Raw genomic sequence first — 24,804 nt, forward strand, 5'->3', positions numbered from 1 at the left:
TTGCTGCTTCCTCAGGCTAAGACAACACTAGGGCCATTCATCAGTGAGATGGATTGCTTTTTTTTAACCTAATAAATACCACATTTTGGTTTTAGAGTTTATTTTCCTAAGTGTTTAGCATATTAACATTCAAGAACAAATAGAGCAGAATAGAATTAGCCTTAAGTTCCCTATAGCCATCCCCTCAACATTTATCCTGCTGTCCAAAGTGGGAACCTGAGGAGTAGGGGGTTGAGATCAAATACTACTCTATTTTTATAATTTCTAAGATTTGCACTCTAAGGAAATTTACATGCTTCTGAGGTAAAAAAGATCCAGAACCCTCAGGAACAGCTCTGAGCTCAGATAATTTATGTCACTTTCATTTAATCCCTAAGCATGTCTTCTTATTCATTGTTTATGTGAGCACTGTAATCCTCATGATATTCCTGTTAATTAGGTAGTATTGCTCTTTGCCTCCCATCATTTTTATAGATAGGAAACTGAAACAGTTTAACAACCTGTAATAAAGCTACCCATGATGATAAAATGAATTGGGATTAGCACTACTTTTTTAATGTTTCAGAAATAGTGACCAACATCAAAAATGGATCTTGAGATGAGAACTCAGGATGTGAAGGAGGTATCTATAAACCTCAATATAGAAGAAATGGCGAAGAAACGGGGGGATTTTGGTGAAGAATTGTGAGAATGTAATAGCTATATTTAGCTATAGCCTATACTGATAAATGAAGAAGCACTAGATTTCAATTGAACTAGGATCATTGGCAAAATTCACTAATTCATGCAACGGTTATTTAATTTGTCTCCTACCTGACACATGCTACTACAATGAATAACAGCTAATATTTATTCTATACTTAATCTATGCGAAATACTGTTCTAAGACTTTTTATGTGCATGAATTCATATGGCTCTCACAACAAGCTGTGCATTAAGTGCTATTGTTATTTCCATTTTTACTGGCGATATATTGGTGAACAAGATACTTGAGTAGGAATGACCATCTGGGAGCAGAATTTCAGCAGTGTGATGAGGGCTGTGGCAAGTGAACACAGGGTGTCGCACATGGAAGCTCCTAAGAGTGTCTAACCAGGGAATGAAACATTTTGTTTTCTCTACCAATACAAATAGCAACAGCTACTTAAAAGTAGCATTTTTCTATTGTCTTATTTTCTAAATGTTCAAATGACCCTCACATCTTATTAGTCAAATTCTGCATGGTTAAGCTTACCTTAAATTTAATAAAATCGTGTCATGGGAGGATGATTTCTAGATGCCCAGATTGGGCCAGTTTATCTTTAGCTGTTCATGTTTAATCAGATATTGAAATTTTGAGGTAAGAAGATGAATTGGAAATACTCATGGATCATTATGCATTTTCAAAAGATTGTATGAATATATTTTATAGTATATAATCACAACTACAGTGGCATTTTGTTAAAGTTATTTACATATATTATTTCAATTTGTGCTACACAGGAATCATAATTTTATGATGAAATTCTTGAGCTCAGTTTATCTATAATAAGACCACTGCTAAAATATTTTACTTCAAATGGAATATTATACATAGAAATATAAAATGAAATATTATATATAGGGTGTCCCACAAAAATGTGTAATTATAAAGCCAGCATTTATTAAAATACATTTCATTTTCAAAATGTAATAGAATCTACGGACACTCTTCATATAGAATATCTTCTGTTAGGAGGGAAAACAGTGTTTTATGGAATAGATGAGGCTGTTATGAAATGTTTTGTTTTGTTTTTTTTCAAGTAAACAACTATATTTTATAACCTGCAATTGGCTGAAAAAAATCAAATTAAATATTTCCCACATGCCATCTCTTATCAGCCAATAACCAGATTTACCTTTTCATAGTGACTTCAGACTATCTTTTGCTTGAAAACACTCACAAAGATGAAGCTACAAGACATTCACATGTTGTAGTACATTTTAATTGGTCTCTCATATTCCCTGCATTGGTCTTCTCATACCTGCTCTCAATGCCTGCAATAATAAAAATGTAGCATTTCAGTTAGCTGGAAAGGTCTTCCTAGAGCTAAAACAGATATATATATTCCTCTAAGTGGTGAACATATCTTTTTTAAAAGAATCTACCACCAGATGTAAGTTTGTAAGGTTGCGATTTGTTTATTTTAATTAGATCATCTATCATTTGTAATTTTTCAGGGTCCCTGTCTGTCTTTTTCTATTTTATTTACTAGTTTCTGAATGTTAGTAAATGTGCAGAGCACTTATCAGCAATAATTAAATTACTCTCTCTGCCTTAGGCATCTCTGCTTTCCTAACTTCTCTTCCTGTTAAAATTTTTCAGAGACTCTTTTACCTAAAAGAGAATGTCAGAAGTCTATCTTTCAGGTCTTAGAACTTTTTAAATTTAATTACCTTTAAATAATTTTTATTTTTCAACTACAATTGACATATTAGTTTCAGATGTACAACCCAGTGATTTATGTAACTTATGAAGTGATCACCCCAGTAACTCGTACCCATCTGACACTATAAATATTTATTACAATATTATTCACTATATTCCCTATGCTTTACTTTACATCCCCATGACTAGTCTGTTACTACCAATTTGTACTTTTAATCCCATCATCCAGTCCCGTAATCCCCCTCCCCTCTAGCAACTGTCAAAATGTTCTCTGTATCTATGAGTCTGATTCTGGTCTGATTGTTTGTTTATTTTTTTAGATTCCATATATGTATATGTGAAATCGTGTGGTATTTATCTTTCTCTCTCTGACGGATTTCACTCAGCACAATACCCTCTAGATCCATTCATGTTGCAGATGACAAGATTTCATTTTTTTTTAATATATATAGCTGAATCGTATTTCATTGTATATATGTACCACTTATTAATTATCTGTTTATCTATTCATGGACACTAAGGTTGCTTCCATATCTCAGCTATTGTAAATAATGCTACAATGAACATACGGATGCATATGTTTTTTGTGTGTTGGGCTTCTTCCGATAAATACCCAGAAGTGGAATTGCTGAGTTCTTAATTATCTTCTGTTATATAGCCTTTACTTTAAAGTCTATTTTGTCTGGTACAAGTGTTGCTACCTTAGCTTTTTAGTTTATTTGTATCTATTTTCATGAAATCGTTTTTTCAACCCTTTACTTTCAGTTTCTGTGTCTTTCCATCTGAAGTGGGTCTCTTATAGACAGTATACATAAGGATCTTGTTTTCTTATTAATTCAGCCACCATAGGTCTTTTGATTGCAGCATTTATAGTTGATAGATACGTATTTATTGCCATTTATTACACATATATATTTTTTCTTTATTTTTATTTTTATTTATTTATATATTTTTTAAGAAAGGGATTTTCTTTATTTTAATTTTATTTTTGTTAAAGATGATTCTCCTTTTTTACCCCATTGACACCCTCCTCCCCATCTCCCCCCCCACCATCTCCCCCCCCCACCATGTCCCTGGCTTTGTTATCCATGTCCATTGGTTATGCATACATGCATATAAGTTCTGTGGTTTATCTTTTGCCACCCCCACAATCCCCTCTTCTGAGGGTTGTCGGTCTGTACCCTACTTCCATGTTTCTGGGTCTACCCTATTCCTCAGACTGTTATATTCATTATATTCCATATATAAGTACAGTGATACCTCGGTTCTCGAACGCCTCAGATTTCGACCAAATCGATATTCGACCAGGAGATTCGAGAAACTTTTGTCTTGGAATCCGAACAAATATTTGGAACTCGAACTTCCGAGATGAGCCGAGTTGAGCCGAATGGCGTTCATTCGGCCCAGCGCGCCTTGCTTGCGTCATCAGTGTGAGTGCAGAGAGAGAGTCACGCTTTGTGGAGAGAGTCACGCTTTACACTGAATTTAACCCTTAGACATACTGTACACTTTTATTTCTTGTTGAGACTTATGTTTTTCTATATATTATATACAAATTAGTCCAGTAAATAGGCATTTTCTGGGGCTTGGAACAAATTAATCCAGTTTCCATTATTTCCTATTGGGTTTCATTGCTTCGGTTCTCGAACAATTTGGTTCTCGACCGTCCTCCTGGAACGAATTATGTTCGAGAACCGAGGTATCACTGTACGATCATGTGGTATTTGTCTTTTTCTGCTTGGCTTGTTTCACTTAGGATAATACTTTCCAGGACCCTCCATGTGGTTTCAAAGGATAAGAGATCTTTCATTCTTACAGCTGCATAGTACTCCATTGTGTACATGTACCACAGCTTTTTTATCCATTTGTCTACTGATGGACACTTAGGCTGTTTCCAGATCTTAGCTATTGTAAATAGTGCTGCTATGAACATGGGGGTACATATATTCTTTCTGATTGGTGTTTCAGGCTTCTTAGGGTATATTCCTAGAAGCGGGATCATGGGGTCAAATGGAAGTTCAATTTTTAATTTTCTGAGGTAACCCCATATTGTTTTCCATAGTGGCTGCACCACTCTGCATTTCCACCACAGAACATTAGAGTCGCCTTTTCTCCACACCCTCGCCAACACTTGTTTGATGATTTGTTGATGGCGGCCATTCTGACAGGTGTTCATTGTTGTTTTAATTTGCATCTCTCTGATGATGAGTGATGTTGAGCATTTCTTCATATGTCTCTTGGCCATTTGTATGTTCTGTTTGGAGAGGTGTCTATTCAGCTCCTCTGCCCATTTTTTTTTTTTTTCCATTTTTTGTACAGATAGAGTGGGAGGGAGAGAGAGGAAGAGAGAGAGAGAGAGAAACATCGACGTGAAGGGACACATCGAGTGGCTGCCACCCGCACGTCCAACCAGGACCAGGGACAAACTGCAACCGAAGTACGTGCCCTTAGCGGGAACCAAACCCGGGTCTCTCCAGACCGCAGGCCGACGCTTTAACCGCTGAGCCAAACTGGCCAGGGCTCCTCTGCCCATTTTTTAATTGGGTTCTTTGTCTTCCTTTTGTTGAGTTATATGAGTACTCTATATATTTTGGAAATTAACCCCTTATCTGTTGTATCATTGGCAATGATGTTCTCCCATACAGTGGGTTGCCTTTCCATTTTGATGGTTGTTTCTTTTGCCGTGCAGAAGCTTTTGAGTTTGATGTAGTCCCATGTGTTCATTTTTTTTCTTTGTTTCTGTTGCCTTAGATAATGTATCAGTGAAAATTCTGCTGCACATGATGTCCGAAATTTTGTTGCCTACATTTTCTTCTAGAATTTTTATGGATTCACGGGTCACATTTAAGTCTTTTATCCATTCTGAGTTTATTTTTCTGTATGGTGTAAGTTGATGGTCTAGTTTCATTTTTTTGCATGTAGCTGTTCAATTTTCCCAACACCATTTATTAAAGACGCTATCTTTACTCCACTGTATGCTCTTGCCACCTTTGTCAAATATTAATTGAGCATATTGCCTTGGGTCCATTTCTGGGTTCTCTGTTCTGTTCCACTGGTCCATATGCCGGTTCTTGTGCCAGTACCAGGCTGTTTTGATTACAGTCACTTTGTAGTCTAACCTGATATCTGGTATTGTGATCCCACCTATTTTCTCCTTTTTCAAAATTGCTGTGGCTATTTGGGAACTTTTTTGGTTGCATATGAACTTTTGAAGTATTTGTCTTACTTCTGTGAAATATGTCGTTGGTATTTTGATGGGGATTGCATTGAATCTATAGATTGCTTTGGGTAGTATGGACATTTTAATGATGTTAATTGTTCCAATCCATGAACAAGGTATGTGCTTACACTCTTTTATATCTTCCTCTATTTCTTTCTTTTTTTTTTTTTTTTGTCCTCACCCGAGGACATTTTTTTTGTTGTTGTTCAGATAGAGTGGGAGGGAGAAAGAGGAAGAGAAGGAAAGAGAAACATCGACGTGAAAGGGACACATCGAGTGGCTGCCACCCACACAACCAACCAGGGCCGGGGACAAACTGCAACTGAGGTATGCACCCTTAGAGGGAACCGAACCCGGGTCTCTCTGGACCGCAGGCCGATGCTCTAACTGCTGAACCAAACCGGCCAGGGCCCTCTATTTCTTTCTTCAATGGCCTGTAGTTTTCTGCAAATAGGTCCTTTACTACTTTGGTTAAGTTTATTCCTAGGTATCTTAATTTTTTTGCCACGATGGTAAATGGGATTGTTTTCTTAGTTTCTCTTTCTGTGAGTTCGTCATTGGTGTATAAGAATGCCGTCAATTTCTTGACATTAATTTTGTATCCTGCTATTTTGCCAAATGCATTTATTAAGTCTAGTAGATTTTTGATGCAGTCTTTAGGGTTTTCTATGTATAATATCATGTTGTCTGTAAATAATGACAGTTTCACTTCCTCCTTTCCAATTTGGATCCCTTTTATTTTTCTTCATGTCTGATTGCTGTGGCTAAGACTTCCAGTACTATGTTAAATAAGAGTGGTGAAAGTGGACACATCCGTGTCTTGTTCCTGTTGTTAAGGGAAATGTTTTTAGTTTCTGCCCATTGAGTATGATGTTGGCTATAGGTCTTTCATATATGGCCTTATTATGTCGGGATATGATCCCTCTATTCCTACATTGCTGAGCGTTTTCATCAGAGGTGGATGCTGGATTTCGTCGAATGCTTTTTCAGCTTCTATTGATATGATCATGTAGTTTTTATTCTTCATTTTGTTTATGTGGTGTACCACATTTATTGATTTGCGAACATTGTACCAGCCTTGCATCCCTGGGATGAATTCCACTTGGTCATGGTGAATAATTTTCTTGATGTATTGCTGGATCCGATTAGCTAGTATTTTGTTCAGAATTTTGGTGTCTATGCTCATCAGGGATATTAGCCTGTAGTTTTCTTTCTTTGTTGTGTCTTTTTCTGGTTTTGTAATTAGAATTATGCTGGCCTCATAGAACGAGTATGGAAGTCTTCCTGCTTCTTGAGTTTTTTGAAATAGTTTGAGGAGAATGGGTGTTAGTTCTTTTTTGAATGTTCGCTAAAACTCCCTGGTGAAGCCATCTGGGCCTGGGCTTTTGTTTGCCGGGAGAGTCTTGATTACCTCTTCAATTTCCTTAGTTGTTATTGGTCTGTTCAAGTTTCCTATCACTTCCCGGTCCAGTATTGGGAGACCGTGTGTTTCTAGAAATTTGTCCATTTCACTTAGATTGTCAAATTTGTTGCCATATAATTGTTCATAGTAGCTGTTAACCATCTGTTGTATTTCTGTAGTGTCAGTTGTTACTTCTCCTCTTTCATTTCTGATTTTGTGCATTTCGGTTCTCTCTCTTTGTTTCTTGGTGAGTCTAGCTAAGGGTCCATCAATCTTGTTTATCTTTTCGAAAAACCAGCTCTTTGTTTCATTGATCCTTTGAATTATTTTTTGATTTCTGTGTCATTTATTTCCATTCTGATCTTAATTCTTTCTTTCCTTTATTGGCTCTGGGTTTTTTTGTTTGTTCGCTTTCTAATTCTTTAAGTTGTGAGGTTATACAGTCAATTAGAAATTTTTCTTGTTTCTTGAGGTCGGCCTTAAGTGCTATGAACTTCCCTCTCAGACCTGCTTTTGCTGCATACCATAGATTTTGTGTAGTTGTGTTTTCATTTTCATTGGTTTCCAGGAAGTTTTTACTTTCTTACTTGATCTCCTCGGTAACCCATGCATTTTTCAATAACATGTTATTTAGCCTCCATGTGTTCAAATGTCTTTGCATGTTTTTGTTGCAGTTGATTTCTAGTTTTATGCCATTGTGATCTGAGAAGATGCTTGATATGATTTCAGTCTTCTTGAACTTGTAGAGATTTAGTTTGTGTCCTATCATGTGGTCTATCTTTGAGAATGTCCCATGTGCACTTGAGAAGAATGTGAATTCTGTAGTTCTGTAGATATCTATTAAATCCATTTGGTCTAGTGCTTCATTTAGAGTCTTTGTCTCCTTGCTAATTTTTTGTCTAGAGGATCTATCCAGTGGTGTCAACTGGGTGTTGAAGTCCCCTGCTATGATTGTATTGCTGTCGATTTTTCCTTGGAAGTCCTCCAGAAGATTTTTAATATATTTTGGTGCTTCTATATTGAGTGCATATATGTTTATCAAGGTTATATCTTTCTGTTGGATAGATCCTTTCAATATTTTGTAGTGGCCTTCTTTGTCTCTAGTTATGGTCTTCATTTTGAAATCTACTTTATCAGATATGAGTATTGCTACCCTAGCTTTTTTTTGCTTTCCGTTTGCTTGGGAAATTTTTTTCCATGCCTTTACTTTCAACCTATGTGAGTCTTTTGTTGTGAGCTGGGTCTCTTGTAAACAATATATAGATTAGTCATGCTTTCTTATCCAATCAGCTACTCTGTGTCTTTTTATCAGAGCATTCAGTCCATTTACATTTAAGGTGATTATTGATATGTACTTGTTTATTGCCATTTTTGTTTAGTTTGGTTCTATTTTTCTTCCTCTTTCTTCTACTAATTACAGCAATCCTTTTAACATTTCTTGCAGTGCTGGTTTGGTACTAATGTATTCCCTTAGCCTTTTTTTGTCTGGGAAGCTCTTTATTTGACCTTCTATTTTGAATGACAGTCTTGCTGGGTAGCGTAGTCTTGGATTCATATCCTCGTTTTTCATGACCTTGATTATCATGCCATTCCCTTCTGGCCTGTAGTGTTTCTTGTGAGAAGTCAGCTGAGAGCCATGTGGGGTTTCCTTTGTAGGTAACCTGTTGCTTATCTCTTGCTGCTTTTAGGATTCTTTACTTTAATTTTTGGCATTTTAATTACTATGTGTCTTGGTGTGGGCCTGTTTGGGTTCTTCTTACTTGGGGCTCTCTGTGCTTCTTGAACTTGAATGACTTCTTCCTTCACCAAATTAGGGAAGTTTTCTGTCACTATTTCTTTGAATATATTCTCTAACCCTTGCTCATTTTCTTCTTCTTCGGGGACCCCTGTTATGCGAATATTATTGCCTTTCTCTTAATCTGTCTTCCTGTTTTTTCATTGTTTTTTTCTTTTGGTTTTCTGATTGGTTGACTTTTTTACCCTGTCTTCTAATTCACTGATTTGGTCCTCAGCTTCCTCTAGTCTGTTCTTTAGACCTTCCAATGTGTTCTTCATTTCTGATATATCACTCTTGATCTCTTCCTGGTGGTTTTTAATTTCCAATTGGTTTTTTTTTTTTCAGCATCTCTATATCCTTACTCATGTTGTTGAGCTTCCTCAAGATTATGGCTTTGAATTCTAACTCTGTTACCATGCCGAACTGCTCCACATTGATATCATCTTAGGTGAAGGTCTCTTGTTCTTTCATTTGGCTTCTGTTTCTTTGTTTCACCATTTTGGCTATCACCGTGGGCTTTGGAGCCTGCCAAGTTTTCTCTGTGGGTGTTGGTGTTCTGCTGTTTATGGTTCCCTCTCCTGAGTTTAGGTGAATGAGGGAAGACCCACATTAACCACCACTGTCAAGTCTTACTTTCCTAATTAAAGATTTCTAGCCCAGGATGGTACTGTTATCCTCTACCTTTTTGCCCAGAGGCTAGCAGTCGAGGTTACTTGAAGAGTTTTGGGTTGTCAGTTGATTGAAAAACTCCCTTAGGTGCTCAGCGTAAGTGGATTTCCCGCAGGTGGGGCAGATGCTGGTTGTTAGTGAGCCTCAATTTGCATTTCAGTGGCTCAAAGAGTAGGGTTGAATCTCCGAGGGAGGGGCTGCTGCCTCTCCCCAGAACCCTGGGAAGGAGCAATATGGCCACCGTCCTGTGTGGCCGCAACTCAGCACAAGCTCTGCACGCCCAAGCTCTGCACGCCCTCCAAATCCCGACTATCCCCACACAGTTCCAGCCAGTCTGCCTTCCCTCTGCCTGAGCCCAAGGTGAGTGGCTGTGGCTATTTTAGCCTCTGTCCTGGCTCTGCGCTGTGGAGCCCCTTGTGACTTTAACCCGAGGGCGCCGCTCACAACTAAGGCCGCTGCTGAGCTGCCGACAGTGGGCTCCCAGGCCCCGTCTCGCACCTTTGCAATCCTACCAGGATCACATCAGTGTCCCTGGTTATATGGTCCTCACAAGCTGCTTTTCTGTTGCTTTTTCCTGTCGATTTTTGTGTGTGTTAGTTGTCATTCCAATTTGGTCCTGGGAGATGGTCTGTGTAGCTTCCATTCACTCCTCCACCATTTTGGAATCCTTTTTCTTTATTTTTAGAGAGAAAGGAATGGAGCGGGAGAGAGAAATAGAAACATTGACGAGAGAGAACATTGATTGGCTGCCTCCTGCATGTCCCCCACTGCGGATCGGGGCCACTACCTGGGCATGTGCCCTGACCGGGAATTGAACCAGCAACCTCTTGGTGCATCGGTAGATGCTCAACCACAGAGCCACACCGTCTGGGCATATTATGCATATTTTATCCTTCCTCTGCTTTTTGCTGTTTGTTTTCCTCTTCTTCCTCATTCTCCTCTTCCTCTTTTATTTCCCCTTCCTCTTCCTCTTCTTCTTCTGTTTTTTTTTTCCTTTAACATTTCTTGTAATACTTGTTTGGTGGTGAAGAAATCCTTTAGCTTTTTCTTATCTGTGAAGCTCTTTCTCGATTCCAAATGATAGCTTTGCTAGGCAGAGTAATGTGGGTTGTAGGTCCTTGCTTTTCACTTTGAATATTTTGTGCCAATTCCTCCTGGCCCGCAAATTTTCTGTTGAGAAATTAGCTGACAGTCTAATGGGAGCTCCCTTTTGGATAACTTCTTTTCTCTTGCTGCTTTTAAGATTGTTCTTTGTCTTCAACCTTTTACATTTTAATTATGATGTGTCTTGATGTGGGCCTCTTTGGGTTCATCTTGTTTGGGACTCTCTGTGCTTTTTGGATTTGTATGTCTATTTCCTTCACCAGGTTAAGGAACTTTTCTTTCATTATTTCTTGCTGTAACTCTTATCCTTCTGGTCCCCCTATGATGTAAATATTGGTATGCGTGAAGTTGTACTAGAGATTCCTTATACAATTCTCATTACTTTGGATTCTTTTTTTTTTTTGCTGTTCTGATTGGTTGTTTTCTGCTTCCTTATCATCCAAATTGCTGCCTTGATCATCGGCTTCACTTACTCTACTGTTGATTCCCTGTAATGTATTTTTTATTTCAGTTAGTGTGTTCTTCATTTATGACTGGTTCTTTTTTATGTTTTCTATCTCCACTTTTATCTTTCCTCTCTCCTTGTTTACTTTCTCACTTAGTTCATCTACTCTTCCCCTAAGTTCATTGAGCATCCTTATAACCAGTGTTTTGAACTCTGCATCTGGTAGATTCCTTATCTCCATTTTATTTAGTTCTTTTTTCAGAGTTTTGTCCTATTCTTTTATTTGGGACATGTTTCTTTGTTTCCTCATTTACGCTGCCTCCCTGCATTTGTTTCTAGGTAGAGCTGCTACATTTCTTGATGTTGGTAGAGTGGCCGTATGTAGTCGGTATCCTGTGGGTCCCACTGGCACAGTGTCCCTGGTCATTGGAGGTGGGCACTTCAGGTGCCTTCAACCCCCACCAGGTGGACTGTGTGCCCCCTCCTATTGTAGTTGAGCCTGGATTCCTTGATTGCTGTTGGCAAGTCAGTGGGAGGGATTTATCCCAGACCAAGCTTCTGTAAGGACTGGTTTTAGAGGAGCTGCTGTGTAAGGGCTGACCCCATGGAGCAGGACTCGCTGTGGGGCTCTGGTGCCCAGTGAATTTACCCCTTGAGTGTGTCACTCATGGAGGTGGTTGGGTGGTGCTACAGTGTGGTCTGAAACTGGATGCCCACCAGATGTTCTGGCTCTGGGGCCTCCCTGGAAGTGGAGGCCTAGATTGGCCACCACCTGTGCCTTACCTGGGCCACCTGGTATCAGGTACAGAGTGATCTGCAGATGATCGCTACTTGTGCTAGGCTTGGGGGTTCCCAAGAGAGGCCAAGCTGTGAACCAAAGCTGGCTGCCACTAGTGCCAGGCCTGGGGTCACTTAGCAAGAGGGCAAGCCAAATGCAGCTTGTTTGAGGTTTGTGAACATTTGAGAGATTATAGGAAAATCCATAGTATGAGCCAAGATAGACTTTTTGTATGGAAAGTCATTGGATAAGGATTGAGTGGGCCCAAAGTTGAGTAGGGTGGGGTTTCAAAGAATCACCACAGTGGGGTGCACAGTATTAGCCAGGTTGATGGAGACTCAGGTATGGAGCCTGCCTGCTGGCTCTGGGGAGAGGGGCTCAACAAAGGAACAATGGCCTATGCCAGCACTTCTGTCTGAGAGTAAGCTGCCCCTCCAACACTTGCCTCAAAGTCCTCTTTGTATGTGTCTGGTTCCTTCTGAACTGCTGCCCCAGTGCTGGAGTTTAGAACGAGTAAGTTTGTGCACAGGTTTTTTAAGAGGAACACCTGGGATTACAGCAACCCTTCATCTCACTCTGCCACAATCCCTGTAGGTTTTCACAGCCAAAAGTTATGGGGACCTCTTTCCACCACCAGCACCATGGGCTGTTATGGGGCTGGGACTGCTTGCTGTTTAGAGGGGATCTCCACAGATGAGATATGCCTCCCGATTTTTAATTGCCACATATGGGTGTGGGTTTGGGAGCAACTTATTCCATGTCTCTGTTCCTCCTGCCAGTCTTGATGTAACTTTAAAAAAAATTTTTTTCCTTTATTGATTTTAGAGAGAGAGGAAGAGAGAGAGAACATCGATTGGCCGCCTCCTGCATGACCCCACTGGTGATCGGGCCCACAAGCTGGGCATGTGTTCTGACCGGGAATCGAACCGGCAACCTCTTGGTGCATGGGTCAATGCTAAACCACTGAGCCACACCAGCCGGACTTGATGTGATTTCTTTTATATTCTTAGTTATAAGACTTCTGTTCACCTAAATTTCAGGAGATTCTGAATGATGGTTGTGTTATCATTAGGGAGAGCTCCTCCTACCCACTGGTTGCCGGTGGAATTGGGCTTCTTGGAGTGCCACTGGAATAAGAATTTCCGGAGGCCCTCGTGGGAGGATGAGATATTATAGAAAGCTTTATTCCTGTGGAATTACATTTCTGAGTTTCCAGGATTCCATTTCCCTCTGTCCCACCATGGAAGAAGTGTAGCTGTGGCTTCAGCAGAAAGTCCATTATTCTAATGGACTATTGGTCTCTTCTTATTTATTTATTTATTAGAAAAATAGTTCTTTATGATAAAATTTATAAAATTGTTTGATATTTTAATGATTGTTTTATAATGATACTTTATCTTGATAGGTGTGAAGAGTTGATGAGTATGAAACCTGAAAGGGCAGATGTCTTTAGGGAGACTACTCCCCAGCTACTTGGGGGAGAGACAGTCAGCCATTAAACACTTAGCCAGCTGGTGTGTGTGTGTGTGTGTGTGTGTGTGTGTGTGTGTGTACAAACTCAGTGCCCAGAGTTTTCACTCCATGTTAGGGCATAGTCCAATCCAGCATTGCATGTGGGATCCACAGGCCACATGGCCATGGAGGGAGTATGGGTAAATGCAGGAGGGCCACAAGAGTCTAGAGCCAAGAGTGCCAAGAGAAAGCAAATTCCTTTGTTTAAGGGATTATATATTCCCAAATTTTCACGGGATTGCATTGTTCCTACCCTTTCTGGCCAGTGATCTCTGTTCCCAGGTTTGACTGGCAGCAAGCACTTTCCTTATGTCATTTTGAGTTTACTGCGAATGCATCTATCTCCCCTTCATTGGACTCCTTCCCCAGTGATCTGTGGGGAATGGACCAGTAGATCCCTGGGTAGTATGAAATTGCAGCTTCCTGGTGAATCTGCCCAAATGACCATACCTATAATGTCTGGCCCTCCCTTTGTTCCTTTTCTGTTATTAATAAGTAGCTAATTACAATGGTATCAGTTCTGTAGTTTTCGTTGTAATGTTGATGTGGTTGTGGGAGGATGAAACTACCACATTTACCTATACCTCTGTCTTCGGAAGCCTCCAATTTAATTAACTTATTTTAACATATAAAAACTTCACATGGTTCAGGTTCCAGGAGTACTCTTCTATTTTTATCTCCTAGCCATGCAATTCCTCTCTCACAGGCAACAAATAGTATTAATTTCTTATTTGTCCTTACGGACATAGTTTACGTATAACTAACAATAAATCTTGTTTTTCTTTTTATGCTGTTGAAAACCTTCCTTTATTTAATAATCTGTCCTAGAGATAATTTATTGTGTCTTCATTATATTCTGTTGTGTGAACATACTGTATTTGATTCAACCAACCATCTATTGACAACTGTTAAGTCATCTCCAGTCTTTTGCTATTACAAACGATGCTGCCATGGATAGTTTCTAATTTATTTATCATGGGTGCAATTATATATGTAGGACAAATTTCCTAAAAGCAGAATTGCTGTGTAAAAGGAAATGAGCATTTATGATTTTCATAAAATATTATGATATTCTCCTCCATAGAAATTTAATAATTGATACTGTCCTTAGAAATGAGTAAGAGTGTTTGTTTTCCTACATCTTCACAATGTGTTTTTTAAGTAATAAGTGAAAATGTACATCTCATAGTTTTAGTCTACAGTTTCCTTGTAATGAAGATATTTGGCACCTTTTTATATGCTCATGAGCCATTTGTGTTTGGCAATTGCCTTTTTATATCTTTTCCCCATTTTTCTAATGGACTATTGGGTTTTTCTTGTTTGTTTGTTTGTTTGTTTGTTTGTGTATTTATTAGGAAAATAGCTTTTTATTTTTTCCTCACCTGAGGACATTTTTGCATTCATCTTCAGATAGAGCAAGAGGGAAAGAGGGAGGAAGAGAAAGAGAGAAACATAGATGTGAGAGAGACACATTGACAGGCTGCCACCCACACGACCCCAACCGGGGCCGGGGATAAACTGCAACCCTGGTACGTGCCCTTAGCGGGAACAGAACCCGGGTCTCTCAGGACTGCAGGCCGACTCTCTAACCACTGAGCCGAGCCAGCCAGGGCAGGGAAACAGCTCTTTATGATAAAATTTGTAAAATTGTTTATGATATTTTAAGGATTGTTTTATAATGATCATTGTATCTCTATAGGTGTGAAGAGTTGATGAGTATAAAACCTGAAAGGGCAGATGTCTTTTGGGAGATCCTGAGCCCAGCTACTTGGAGGAGAGTCAGTCAGCCATTAAACTCTCAGCCAGCTGGTATCTGTGTGTACAAAAATATTAGAAGAATAGGGGAACAATACTCCTTTTGTGGAACCTAGAAATGAATTTCCTTCATTTTGATGACTTTATTTATACTTTTTCTAATTTCTGCAGTGACCCATATAAATGCAAATTAGGTTTTAAAGAATATCAATTTATTGTTTAGTCTCTTAACATTATACATTTTTTATTAACTAAACACTGACTTTCATATTTGTTGTAGTTATCTTCTTCCTATTATACCACTTGGGGAGAAAGAGTATGTTACATCTTTAAGAAAGTTCCATAGCGCTTGATAAAAACCAGGCAGCCCTGGCCGGATTTGTTCGGTTGGTTGGAGCATTGCCCCATACACCAAAATGTTGCTGGCTTGTTTCCCAGTCAAAGCACATACCTAGGTTGCAGGCTTGATCCCCGTTGGGGTGTGTACAGGAAGGCAAACAATCAATGTATCTGTCTCACATCAATGTTTCTCTCTCTCTCTCTCTCTCCCCTCCCTTTTCCGCTCTCTCTCAAAATCAATAAGCATGTTCTCGGGTGAGGATTAAAAAAATATAACATTTTCCTTAGCAATTATCCATTAACTCTTTAATATCTACAGGAGATTTCCACACTTCCATGTTTCATAAGAAGTGTTGTAACTTCCTGGGTTGGCTTTTTTTTTTTTTTTTGGTATCCTGATTTCCAAAATATTAATTAATTTGCAGCTGGGTAAATATGATGATAAAACCCTTTTTTTCTGATTTTCTGTGGTAAAAATAGCTGAGTTAGAAAGGACATGATGGCTCTTAATCTGTGTGGCTAATACACATGTTCTATTTATTATAGGCAATATATTTGATAGTCTCTAATTTCTTTGGAAGTATATTAGCATATTTTAACTAAGTAAAAAAGCTTTATTCAAGGAATTATTAAAACATATTCCCTTTACACATTTAAAATTTTCTGACTGAAAACATGTACCCTTTGCATAGGGGACTACCATTAAATGACAAATAGTTAACAATGTGGAGGAAAATGTTAATCATTAAAATGCTGTTATTAAAATATTTTTTATACATGAATATATTTGTGAGTAAGGGTGGTTTAATCTAAAAAGAGACTATGTGAGATTATGTTTAACCTACACAAATAAAATTATTCTCTGAACATTTGATGTACTTGTAATCACATAGTAGATTTAATTTATTTTGAATATGCCAGGAACTGAAAATACTGGCATAGAGCAGTTCTAATTGCTAGCTTGAGACTGGTTATGTTAGAAATAGGGTAAGTTAATTGAATTGCCATATGGGTGCTCTCAATTAGAACTTTCTCACCAAATTCCAAGCACAAGTTGGCATCTGTTATTACATTTGTGCAAGCAAAAACCATTTATTCAGAAGCTAGAATATAATTCCCACACATTCTTCTCATTCTTAAGCAAATGTCACTTCTCAATGTGGCCTATCCTGCCCATCCTATATAAATGCCCAGTTCTACCTCTTTTTCAAAACCTCATCCTGCCTTCTAACAGTCCATTTGACTTACTTAATGTTTACTGCCAGCCTCTCCCTTCTAGACTGTAAGCTTATTTCTAAAATTAGAAAAATCTATAATTTACTTTCAAATGACTTGTTTTTGCTGCTAACAAGAAAATGTGAGATTTCTAGTTGCACAATTATAGTTCTTACAGATTCTTAACTATATTATATTGATTTATTGCTGAATCAGGATTTTATTTCATGAAGAAGCTATAGAGAGATCTTATTTGGTAAAAAGAATACAATGTTTTGGGGATGGAGTAAAAGTGTTCACAATCAAATCCTCATAGATATTCATTGACTTATGAAGTTAATACCTACTATATGCTTAATATTAGGCAGCTGCATGCTATATTTCCCCTGTATTATTTTATGTAATATTAATGAAATCCTAAAGGTACTTATATCTGCATTTTACAGATGAAAGAAATCAGACTGAGGACTAGACCAGTTTAATAACTTGTTCACAGTCACACAGCTAGGAAGTATCCGAGGTACAATTTACGCTACTGTTTAGAAAAAAAAGGAAACATGCAATTCTTGGACCATTCATTGAAATTATCTTCTGTATTATAAAAAACGGACAGTTTTTTGTAGTAGCAGAGAGTTAGGGATTTTATCACAGCACAAGTAAAAGTAGAGATGTGTAAAGGCATAACAATGAGACCATCCTACTACATTTAGTCAGGGGTATGTTGGCGAATAGTAAAAATTAAGGTTGGACAGAAAAGAATCTGTATGTTTCTCATACCATTATTCCACCAGAGTACACCTAAGACAAAGAAGAATGAACTCATATTTCTGGACTAAGAGGACATGTTAAATCTGAACTGTTTCCATTGCAAGTGACAGTACACTCAGATTAGCATGGGTGGAGTGGGGCAGAATTTATTGGCTCCCACGATTGGGAAATTTAAGGGTACTGCTAGCTTTAGGCACAGCTAGATCTAGTATCTCAAGCCCTGTAATCAGGGCTGGCTTTCTTTTTCCATCCCCAGGATGGGCTCTTAAAGACAGCCCAAATGTCATATGTTCTCAGTTCAGTAGCTGAAACAGAAAGTCTTTTCTGTTAACAGGGGCAAAAAAGTCTTGGAGGGAAGATAAGGAGTTATGTGCTCACTCTGGACCAGTCACTGTGACTGGGGAGATGGTATCCTCGTCCTTGTGAGTAAGTGATGAGGTATTAAACATGGGCTCAGCCCTACTCATACTCTAGGGCAGTGGTTCTTCCTAATGCCATGACCCTTTAATACAGCTCCTCATGTTGTATGTGGGGGTATCTGCATGTGGGCGGACCCTCCTGGAGATGAATAGAGGAGCGGTGTCTTGGTTCCCAAGACCATCGGAAATATGTGTTTTCCAGTGGTCTTAGGTAACCCCTGTGAAAGGGTCGTTCGACCCCCAAAGGGGTTGCGACCCACAGGTTGAGAACCGTGGCTCTAGGGGGTGCATTCCTTAGAGCAATTTCCCTTTGGTTGAGCTTCCTCTTATTAAATTTGTTGATAAGAACTATTGAATAAATTTAAGTGTTTGAACATTCTTGTTTGAAAGTGTCTTAATTCACTTATTTAACAAATATTTTCTCAGCACCTCCTAAGTGCAAAGCACTGTTCTAGAGATTTAAGGAGTCCATCAAAGAGTTATTATACCAAAATTCTGCATGAAGCTTACAGTCTAGAAGGGAGAGGCTGGCAGTAAACATTAAGTAAGTCAAATGGACTGTTAGAAGGCAGGATGAGGTTTTGAAAAAGAGGTAGAACTGGGCATTTATATAGGATGGGCAGGGTAGGCCACATTAAGAAGTGACATTTGCTTAAGAATGAGAAGGATGTGTGGGAATTAGGTATGTGGATAGTTGGGTAAAGCATTATAGGAAAAGAGAATAGCCAGTGTGAATGCCCTAAAGCTAGAATGTGAAGAAATAAAGGTGAGGTACTTATTCTCAGCTCTCATTTTGGAGCTAGGGGAGTGGAGAGTATGGCTGCTAATAGACTTCACAGTTTGATAGAGTCCCAGTGTGCCCAGAGGCAGTTCACCTCCTAACCCCCTTTTCTTTCACCATTTTATTTTAAATGTGTTTTTATTGGTTTTTAGAGAGAGTGGAAGGGAGAGATAGAAACATCAATGTGAGAAACTTCAATCAGCTGCCTCCTGCATGCCCCCTCCTGGGGATCAAGCCTGCATGTGCCCTGACCAGGAATCTATCTGGACCTCCCAGTCCTTGGCTGAATGCTCAGTCCACAGCCATACTGGCTGGGACTTTCACCATTTTAATTGTTTAAAAAAAAAAAAAAACTACAAGGAAGACTCTTCTAGTCAATAGACTAATATATTCTTTAATTCTTTGGGATATGGAGCCTGGGTTCCAGTCATCAGAGAAACACAATAAACAATGTGTGCCTCTCCTTTTTGGTCTCCTTTCTGCTCAATTCTGACTTTGATACTTCCTGAAAAGTGTGGACTTGGGTTGAAAACTAAGGTTTTATATAATCAGAGATTTGTTAAAAGATAACTAATAATTCTTAGCAAAGAATTAGGGATTTTGAATATCAGAAATACTATATATAGTAGTACTTCTGGTACATCTTTAAAAATAGAAAACTGAGAGTCCTAATTTAGTAATAATGATTATTACTGATATTTTGACACAATATCACACCAGATATTAAGTACCCATTATCTGCAAAGCACAGTTACAAGTTATCAATTCTATTATTGTTCCTTGTGTAATATAAATCAATTCATACACATTTATTTTTGCAAAAATAAAGTAGCACTTTATTTAGCTATTTTCTAAGAATTATCTAAGCCACTGGGGACAGCATCAGGACACTTATGCTCCCAAAATACCACTCTTCATTGTCTAATGACCCTTCCATACTTCTTACCTCATGTCTGAGACCCTTGGGGAGAGGGGTGCCAATGGGGTTAAAAAGGAGAAACATCTGTAATAAAAAAATAAATAGCCCTGGCCGGTTTGGCTCAGCGGTTAGAGAGTCGGCCTGCGGTCCAGAGACACCTGGGTTCGGTTCCCGCTAAGGGCATGTACCTCGGTTGTAGTTTGTTCCCGGCCCTGGTTGGTCGTGCGGGTGGTGGCCACTCGATGTGTCCCTTTCACGTCGATGTTTCTCTCTCACTCTCTTCCTCTCTCTCCCTCCCACTCTGTCTGAACAAAAAATGGAAAAGTGTCCTCAGGTGAGGATTAAAAAATAAATAAATAAATAAATAAATAAATAAATAAGAGGAAACTTAGCCAAGGCCATGACTCAGGAGTGGCAAGTGTCTTATTACATAGCCCCAAGCAGGAAGTGTGACTTTTCTTTAAAAAAATAATTATGGAAACACATCCTGAAACAGTTAAATATACTTTTTTTCCTCTTAATTTCTTTTGTACAGAGAAAGGAAATACTGCATTATTTACACCTTCAAGTCAGAATAATATTATTTCTGTATTAATACTCCTAGGTATTATTGAGTACAAAAAAGCAGGTGATGTTATTCTCATTTTGCTGATGGTTAATCTGAGATGTTGAAAAGATAAAAATAAATGGTTAAGAAATATTTCATGTTAAGTATTCATTATTTTCATATAAAATAAGCTAGGTTTCATACAATGCATGTAAACTCAGTCCAAATGTAATTAGACAAATAGGCTTAGCAAAATATATTAGAGTTGAATTGTGAGTAGGAATGATGTAACACAAATTTGTAATTAATATGTGAATATATGTTTTACCTATCAAGATTATTTTTAAATTGAAAATGTTGAATTAATGCATTTTCAAAGGGTACAAACTTCCAGTTATAAGATTAATAAGTATTGGGGATCTCTAATGTACATCATAGTGACTATAGTTAGCAATATTATATTATATTATATATTTGAAAGTTGCAAAGAGAATAGCTCTTAAATGTTCTCAACATTTAAAAAAAGATAATTATGCCCTGGCCAGTTTGGCTCAGTGGTTAGAGCGTTGGCCTGCAGTCCAGAGAGACGCGGGTTCGGTTCCCGCCAAGGGCACATACCTCAGTTACAGTTTGTCCCCGGCCCTGGTTGGGTCATGTGGGTGGCAACCACTCGATGTGTCCCTTTCATGTCGATGTTTCCCTCTCTCTCTCTTTCTTCCTTTCTCTCCTTTCCACTCTATCTCAACAAAAAATGGAAAAAATATGTCCTCGAGTGAGGATAAAAAAAAAAGATAATTATGTGAGGTGATGGAAATGGAACTAACATTATGGAGATAACCCTTTTGCAATATATACAGGTATCAAATTTAAAATAAGTAAAAGACATTTTATCTATTGAAATTTTGTAATTAAATTATTTGATAACTATATGTTAAGTATCAAAAAGTGTTGATGCTTATTGTAGTTTCTGAGAACAGAAATCTGAGTTATAAAGTTTACAGGGAAGGTACAAACTAATATAAAATTTGTGTTGATAAGAATTATAGAGGAAAGATTTATGGTGCTATAAAACTGTATAGCAGGAAGATTGGGCTTAGGGAAGGTTTCCTTGAAGAATTGGTGATTCTGTTGAAACTGATACCTGTACTGTCTGCTTCAGTAATGCTTTTGTTTATATTTTATCTGAAGATATCCATTAGAAATTTTAATTTGAGAAGGCAGCTTAATTAAATATTTATGCCAATTATTTTTACTTCAACTGATAGAATCTTAAGAAGATTCAAGAAATGGAAAAGAGCGATGAGTCTAACACAGACCTGGAGGAGCTGAAAAATGCTGACTGGGTAAGATAGCTGAATATTCTCCCTGTTCTGTTTAGTGTTGAAATAACTGGTATATGAATTGATATTACATGAATTTGAATGCCTTGTCTTACATTTGAGGAAATATCTATTCCCCATTTTTAAAAACCCCTAGGTGGTCCTAATAAAATCAGTGTCTCTGAGATTTTGGTGTTTTAAATTTTTGATCTTTCTGATTATATTAATACTTTAGTATAATCTTGTATGTAAGTCAAAATTTAAACTTTGTTTCAGAATAAGGTATAAAACTGTAGTGTAGTACATTCAATTATTTAATGAATAGTTACCCAATCAGGGCCCTGGGATGCAGAATGAATAATATGGAGTCTCTGCCTTCATAAAACAGAAGATAGATTTCTAGAGCAGATGATGATGATGTATTCTTTTGATACACTTGAGTATCTACTGTTTTATTTTCAACCGAGTACTAGATCCCTGAATCCTTGCCTTCATAAATGACTTAGAATGGGGGCAGGAAGGACAGCCTTGGGGACATACCAATGAATGTCACAGAGTTAGACTGAGGTATGTTTGGGTGTCAGTGGGAAGGCACATTTTAGGATTCTGACTTTTCAGGTTAAGTACACTGGGTAAGTAATGACATCATTAAATGAGGGAGTAGGAAAAGATGCAGATATGGGGGATATGAACGACATGCTTTTGACCATATTAAATTTTAATTGTTTGCCATATTCTTTTCTAACAGATTTATTAAGGTGTGATCAACATACAATAAGCTACACATACTTAAAAATTACAATTTGATCAATTTTGACATATGCATATATACATACATACCCATAAAACAATCAATACATGGCTTTGTGGGCAGGGCTGCCACCTGGGTTTCTTGGAACCGGACCGCCTGCCCCCCCACCCCCTACCCGCTCCCCCCTCCCCCCCTACAGAGCCTATCCGGGCAGGCTTTGGCTCCGCCCTTTGTACTTTTTCTCCTGCATTCCTGCCTATCCTCATGTCAATTCATCGTTGGTTGTTCGGTCCATCTGGCCAGGCCAGCGTTGCGCACCCAACCAGCCCACCACCCTCACCTCAGCGGCGACCCCTGCAGGGCAGGCCTTCTGTGCAATCACAGGTGGCAGGAACGAGGGCACTAGGCCACAGAGCCTATCCATCACTCCCCAAAATTTTCTCATACCCTTTTGTAATGCTACTTCCCGCCTCCCTTTTCCTCAGTTTCCAAGTAACCAGTGATCTGTTTTCTGTCACTAGAGATTAGTTTTCATTTTCTGAAATTTTGTGTAAAGAATCTAATAGTATGCACTGGTTATTTACTTGGCTTCTTTTATTCATCATAATTCTTTTAATATTTCATCCATGTTGTTGCCTGTATCAGCAGATTTTGTTATTTTAATTGCTAAGTGGTATTCCACTGTTTATCCATTCTTCTGTTGATCATCATTTGGGCATCTCCTGTTTGCAATAATCTTAATTTATTGAGGATATCTTTACTGAGATATTTGGCATGATATTAACCTGGAAAATTAAAGAAAGAGTAAGGTTAAAAAACAAGTAGCTTAAAACGTGATACACCACATACAAAATGAAGAATAAAAATCATATGATCAGCCCTGTCCAGCTGGGTTTAGCACTTAGAGCATGGACCTGTGGAACAAAGAGTCTTGGTTTTGATTCCTCTCAAGGTCACATACCTTGGTTGTGGTTCGATCCCTGGCCCCGGTTGGGGTTGTGTGGGAGGCAACCAATTGATGTGTGTCTCTCACATTGATGATCCTCTCTCTCCCTCCCTCCCTCCCTTCCATCCTTCCTTCCTGCCTGCCTGCCTGCCTTCCTTTCTTCCTTCTTACCCCAACTCTAAATGAAAATCTATGGAAAAATATCCATGGAAGAGGATTTAAAAAAAAAAAAAAAATCATATGGTCATATCAATAGATGCAGAAAAATTATGACTGAATCCAGCACTCAGTTTTTTGTAAAAACCCCGAGCAAAGTGGAAATAGAAAGATCATACCTCAACATAATAAAGGCCATATATAACAAACCTACAGTCAACATCATGTTCAATGGGCAAAAACTAAAAGCATATTTCTTAAGATCAAGAACAAGACAGGGATGTCCCCTTTTACCACTCATATTCAACATAGTGCAGGAGGTCCTAGTGACAGTGATCAGACAAGAAGAAGAAATAAAAGGCATCTAAATTGGAAAGGAGGAAGTGAAACTGTCATTATTCGCAGATGATATGATATGATACATAGAAAACCCCAAAGACTCCATCAAAAATTTACTAGACTTAATAAATAAATTGGGCAAAGTAGCAGGATACAAAATTAACATCAAGAAATCGATGGCATTTTTAAACACCAATGATGAACACACAGAAAGAGAAACTAAGAAAACAATTCCATTTACCATTGTGGCCAAAAAATTAAGATACCTAGGAATAAACTTAACCAAAGAAATAAAGGAACTATTTGCAGAAAACTACAGGTCATTGAAAAAAGAAATAGAGAAAGATATAAAAATGTGGAAGCACATACCTTGTTCATGGATTGGAAAAATTAATATCATTAGAATGTCCAAAGCAATCTATAGATTCAATGCAATCCCCATCAAAATACCAACGACATACTTTACAGAACTAGAACAAATAATTCAAAAGTTCATATAGAACCAAAAAAGACCTCTAATAGCCACAGCAATCTTGAAAAAGAAAAACAAAGTAGGAGGGATCACACTACCAGATTTCAGGTTATACTACAAAGCCACTGTAATCAAAACAGCCTGGTACTGGTACAAGAACAGGCATATAGACCAGTGGAACAGAACAGAGAACCCAGAAATGGACCCAAGGCAATATGTTCAATTAATATTTGACAAAGGGGGCAAGAGCATACAGTGGAGTAAAGGCAGCCTCTTTAATAAATGGTGTTGGGAAAATTGGACAGCTACATGCAAAAAAATATAACTAGCCCATCAACTTACACCATACATAAGAATAAACTCAAAATGGATAAAAGACTTAAATGTGACGCATGAATCCATAAAAATCCTAGAAGAAAATGTAGGCAACAAAATTTCGGACATTATACGCAGCAGAATTTTCAGTGATACATCACCTAAGGCAACAGAAACAAAGGAGAAAATAAACACATGGGACTACATCAAACTCAAAAGCTTCTGCACAGCAAAAGATACAATGATCAAAATGGAAAGGCAACCCACTGTATGGGAGAGCATAATTGCCAATGATATATCAGATAAGGGTTTAATTTCCAATATATATAGAGTGCTCATACAACTCAATAAAAGGAAGACAAAGAACCCAATTAAAAAATGGGCAGAGGAACTAAATAGACACCTCTCCAAACAGGACATACAAATGGCTAAGAGACATATGAAGAAAT

General features: G+C 38.2%; 1 protein-coding gene across 3 annotated transcripts in view; it reads left to right on the forward strand.

Annotated features, from left to right (window-relative positions):
• Positions 1 to 24,804, forward strand: part of SPIRE1 (spire type actin nucleation factor 1) — a 322,380-nt gene that overhangs the window by 203,516 nt on the left and 94,060 nt on the right. For all 3 annotated transcript variants that reach the window (XM_036244294.1, XM_036244295.1, XM_036244296.1), the window contains one exon: positions 21,323 to 21,400. In XM_036244294.1, coding sequence (XP_036100187.1) covers positions 21,323 to 21,400 — 78 coding nt within the window. The remainder of the gene's footprint in view (positions 1 to 21,322; positions 21,401 to 24,804) is intronic.

This window comes from Molossus molossus, unplaced genomic scaffold (genome assembly GCF_014108415.1).
Source record: "Molossus molossus isolate mMolMol1 unplaced genomic scaffold, mMolMol1.p scaffold_m16_p_6, whole genome shotgun sequence".
NCBI classification, from domain to species: domain Eukaryota; kingdom Metazoa; phylum Chordata; class Mammalia; order Chiroptera; family Molossidae; genus Molossus; species Molossus molossus.